The sequence below is a fragment of the Atta colombica genome, unplaced genomic scaffold (genome assembly GCF_001594045.1).
Source record: "Atta colombica isolate Treedump-2 unplaced genomic scaffold, Acol1.0 scaffold254, whole genome shotgun sequence".
Lineage (NCBI taxonomy): Eukaryota > Metazoa > Arthropoda > Insecta > Hymenoptera > Formicidae > Atta > Atta colombica.
Window position 1 is genome coordinate 626697 of NW_017259353.1, and position 4759 is coordinate 631455.

The 4759-nt window shown below is 31.6% G+C and overlaps 1 protein-coding gene across 1 annotated transcript in view; it reads right to left on the bottom strand.

Annotated features, from left to right (window-relative positions):
- Window positions 1-4270, bottom strand: part of LOC108689034 (E3 ubiquitin-protein ligase KCMF1-like) — an 8118-nt gene extending 3848 nt beyond the window's left edge. The window contains exons 1-5 of the mRNA XM_018195628.1: window positions 4059-4270; window positions 1801-1968; window positions 1064-1203; window positions 798-994; window positions 157-349 (exon numbers count right to left, since the gene is read on the bottom strand). Coding sequence (XP_018051117.1) covers window positions 157-349; window positions 798-994; window positions 1064-1203; window positions 1801-1968; window positions 4059-4074 — 714 coding nt within the window. The 5' untranslated portion in view covers window positions 4075-4270. The remainder of the gene's footprint in view (window positions 1-156; window positions 350-797; window positions 995-1063; window positions 1204-1800; window positions 1969-4058) is intronic.
- Window positions 4271-4759: the final 489 nt, after the last annotated feature.

Below are 4759 nucleotides of genomic sequence, written 5' to 3' on the forward strand. Positions count from 1 at the left end.
AATTAACGCATTCTAATATGAATAATTAAACACGACTCGAATTGAATCCTTCAGACGTAATGACATACATGACACTGACATTATGCACAATAAATTGATAAATATTATATATAATAAAGAATATATATTTTTTCAAGATAAAAAAATAAATTTTACCCGAACTTGTTGTCGTTCTAATTGTAGTTGCATTTGTAATTGCTGTAACTGCGTAGGGGCTGATGTACTTTGTCCACTTCCGCCTCCACTTCTACGTACTCCCGACAATTGAGATAGCAACTCTGCAATTGGATCTATACCTTCGCGATTACTTGGGCTCAATCCTCCAGATGAACTGAAATGCATATTGGACCTGCAGGTCCAATGATACTCTAATGAACATTATCTAAGATGAAGTGATAATGGTGTGATGCTAATATTAAAAAAAATGTAGTTAATTGTCAAATTTTCATTTTAAGAAAAAAACATTTACAATTTATCATTATCAGCAAATACAATATTTGTGAGTAATTTACATTTATAAAAATGGAAAAGATATATTCTTTCTTTTATATTCATACATATATGTAATATACATATATATTCGCAAAAAATGTCTAATGATATTTAAAAAAATTGTACAAAGATTGTACAAAAAAAATTTATAAATGACATTATTCATAAAATATAATAATTGTGAAAATTTTATTTCAATTAGTATTAATATTTATAAAACATATTTGTTATACATACTTATATGTAACATTAAATATTGATAAGTATTAATAAATTATTTAATAAATCTGCAATCTTGTACATACCTACGTCCACGCGACGCTCCAACAGCTCTGGATGGATGCGGTATCCGCCTAACGCCATGTCTACTTGCAGTTGGTTCATCCAGGAAAGAAATCAGGTCCCTTGGCCCACTGCGATGTTCTAATGTCAGATGGCCAGCGAAATCATCAGTTACATGATTAGGCTCTCCACCTGGCACTGCTGCGCAAACTGGACAAACCTATGACAAAAATATACAAGTTATACATCATAATATATAATTACTGTATTATAATCATTATATACGTACAACTTCGAATGAAGTATCCGGATGATCAGCAGCAACATGTTCTTGTAATGTAGCCTCAGTAAAACCCATTTTTGTACAATAGGGACAAGTCAAGGATTGAGGCTGTTCCACACTCACTCCTTCACCACCATAGTATAATTCTATTCAAAAAGTTAATCATTTAAAAATGGATTAACAAATATTTCATATAGTAAAATCTTCCATCTATAAATTATTTGTTGTTACGCAATGTTATTACACAATTATGATACTTTACAATACAAAAAAAATTATCTAGTCAACTAGAAGCCTGATTTACAAAAAAATTCATTATTTTTCTCGTATTAATTAAGAGCACTTGGTATTGAAATAAATATCTTTTTTCTTCGTATACTTTGTATATATAATAAACATAAAAAGTTAAAATATATAAAATGCTTTTAAAATATCAATTTTTATAATTAATTATAAATAAAATAAATATTACATTATAACTCTTTAATAACAAGGTCAAGATCAGAGATGATCCACGATTTCGTCAGTGAAAAAAATTTGTTATACTGCAATTATTTAAAATCAATTAATAAACTTTATTGTATTTTTTCTCATTTATAAATAAAAGAAGTTTTATGTGCAGTTATTTTTACGCATTTTGTATACTGATTAGATGAAAAAGATCAAATCCGGATCCGACTCTACCCTGTTGAATACATTCTGAAGAAGTACCTTGTCATTAAAGAATTAAATTCGAACCTTACCAAAGTCAGATCTAGTAAGTATGCATTGCATAGGATGATCTGTGAGGTGGCGAGTAGTACTGGCGCCTCCCTCGTAGCAGCTGGCACATAGATCATAATCGTAGCATACGAGGCACTTGTATCTACGACCCCGAAAATTTCCTTTCAAGCAGGAATCACAGCTAACCCCTAAAACGAAAATGTTCAATATATGTGAATGCGAAAATATTTTAAAAACTAATACACATTACATACATATACAATTTTCAGATTTTTAAATATTTTAATTATTTCTAATTCGTTATTACAATTTATTTATACATTTGTTGTTCTATATTAATAAATATGTTATATTTACAATAACTAATTAGCCAAAAAATAAAAAATAAACTTTTACTTTTCAATTATTTTTATTAATGTTATCTTAATATTATCTTATGTTTTGTTATATCTTAATATTATATTTTTTAACATTACACTTAACACTTACACTCAATAAGCTTTCAATAATACATCAAATTATAAATAAAGTTATAATAAGCACTTATATAAATGTAAATTATGATTTAACATATTATATATTATCAAAGTCCTTCCAGATCTTATATAACAATGTTATTGCTTTTTTTAATTTTGAAAAACTAAGGAATAATATATCAACATAACTAACATCACGTAATTTTAAATAAATAAAAATAGATTATATATAAAGCAGAGAAATTAAATCATCTTTACACTTTTTATTCAATATATTGAAATTAATTTGAATTTCAAAATATCTTTTAACTATATTTTTTGCATACATGCATTAACTCTAAATTATATTTTTAAAAAGAGAATGACGCAGAATATATGTAAATGAAAGAAACAGAAGGTTAATTAGGAGAAAGAAAGAATGATACTTGCATATTACTTAAAAAAGTGATTAATAAACCATGACTTCAAGAAAATCTGGGTGTGTACATTTCTCTACAAATTTTAAACATCTCAGGTCTCATAATATACAGTAATGTGTAACAATAGATTAAAATAATATTTCTTATATTGTATTTAAAACATTCTTTTTTCAACAAAGTTTATTCCATGATTATATTATATGAAACAGAAACCCAAAGAATATTTTTAATTTGCTACTAAGGAATTACTGCTACTATGTCCAAAGTCAGATGACTCTACAACTATAAATAGTAATGTGCAGTAAATACAAGTTACTGTCTTGCAACAATTAGCAAGATTTAGGACAATATATGTTACTTGTACAATAAACAAAATAATAATTGAATATTTCATAAAAAGGTAACTTGTCATGTATTTATCAACTAAACACAAAAAATCTATATAATACTGCAATGAGTTTACAATAAAACATTAAACTAGAAGTTCATGATACATAATAAACTAAAATTTCTAAGTAGCACTTGTCTAAGTAGCAACTTGATTTATCATCTTTATATTAGACATGATAATTATATAACATAATGCATCTCCTGTTCCAAAAAAAAATTTTAATTCTACTCAAGAAGCATATAGATTCTCCTGTGTTATACATGCTACTAAATAAATTATGAAGCTTAATTCAGCTTATTAAAATCTCAAAGGCCAGAGGCTGAAGAGCAATGTGGCTCATAATATCATTTTTATGGCACACATTAAACAGCGATACTGTGATCTCGAGAGGACAACAGACAAGGTTCGTCTGAGAGCACAGGTTGCTATGCAAAATTATTATTGACTGTCTGTACAATCAATTTCGTGCAGAAAAACCACGGATAACATAGGAAAAAGACTGCAATATGTTCTGCAAGAAGGGAAGATTTATCAGAAGAACGGGCTGGGAGCTAAGAGACTATAGTGAAAAGGTCTGGAATCAGCTGAGGTAACAGGACGGTCTGACAGTTGACAGTACATAGTGGTCAACGACCAGGCGATAGGTCAAAGCAAAAGGAAACTGAATATCATTGCGGATTCTCGGGGATTTCACGGGAAAACGTCGAAAATCCGCAGAAATTGGCGTAAATTTTCACCGTGTGCTGCCATCTGGCCTCTGACATTAGGCCCGTTCGGCCACGGGAGCTCGCGGGACGTGTCCCGTGTTAAAAGGATATCCCCCGCGGTTCGACGGTCCCGCGGACGTCGTCGCAGGTCGTCGCGGACCTTCGGCGAATGTTCCCGCGTGCCCGACGTGGCCCAGAAATCGCTCGCCGCGGCGGCGGACCCATGTAATTTCCGCGCGGTCGCCCGTCTCACGGGCTGACTTGCTGGTCGGAGCACGTACGTACCTTCATGTCGACTCATTTTCCGTTTAAAATTCTCATATACGCCGAACCACGCGAACCCTTCGCGATCGTATGCTCTGCGAGACACGACCGTCGATCGTTGTTACGTGGGCACCTCGGTGTCGCTCGGTTACGGATCGACACGACACGGGGAAAACATCAATCGTCAAACAAAAAATTTGTCGTTAGAATTTCCAGCGTAAAACCTAACCCAACTAGGCTGACGAACGTGACGTCACGCTAGACTGACCTACCAGGGATTCTGATGGAAGTCGAGCGCCACCGGCGCCGTCTATTGGTTCACCGCGCGATCGCCGTGACGTTACTGCGAATCGCGACGAATCCAACGCCATGTTCGAGGAAGATATGAATTTCGCGCGATTCTTCAAGGATGGTTTCATTTCAGCCATGCATCGATTTCTTTAAATGAATATCAAATACATCGCCAATTAACTTACAACATTTTTATCAATATAAATTAACTTTAGTCTCTAGTTTAATTTATTTTTCATCTTTATCTAATTTTTGGAAAAAGATGAAGAGTTAGTTGAATTGAGATTAAGATTATCTATACTGAAAGAAATGAGCCCTAATTATAATATAATAAATAAATTATAATAAATCTAAAAAAATTCTATGTATAATTTATTGTATAATATGATTTTTATTTATAATGACTTTTATTATAATATATATAGATACTT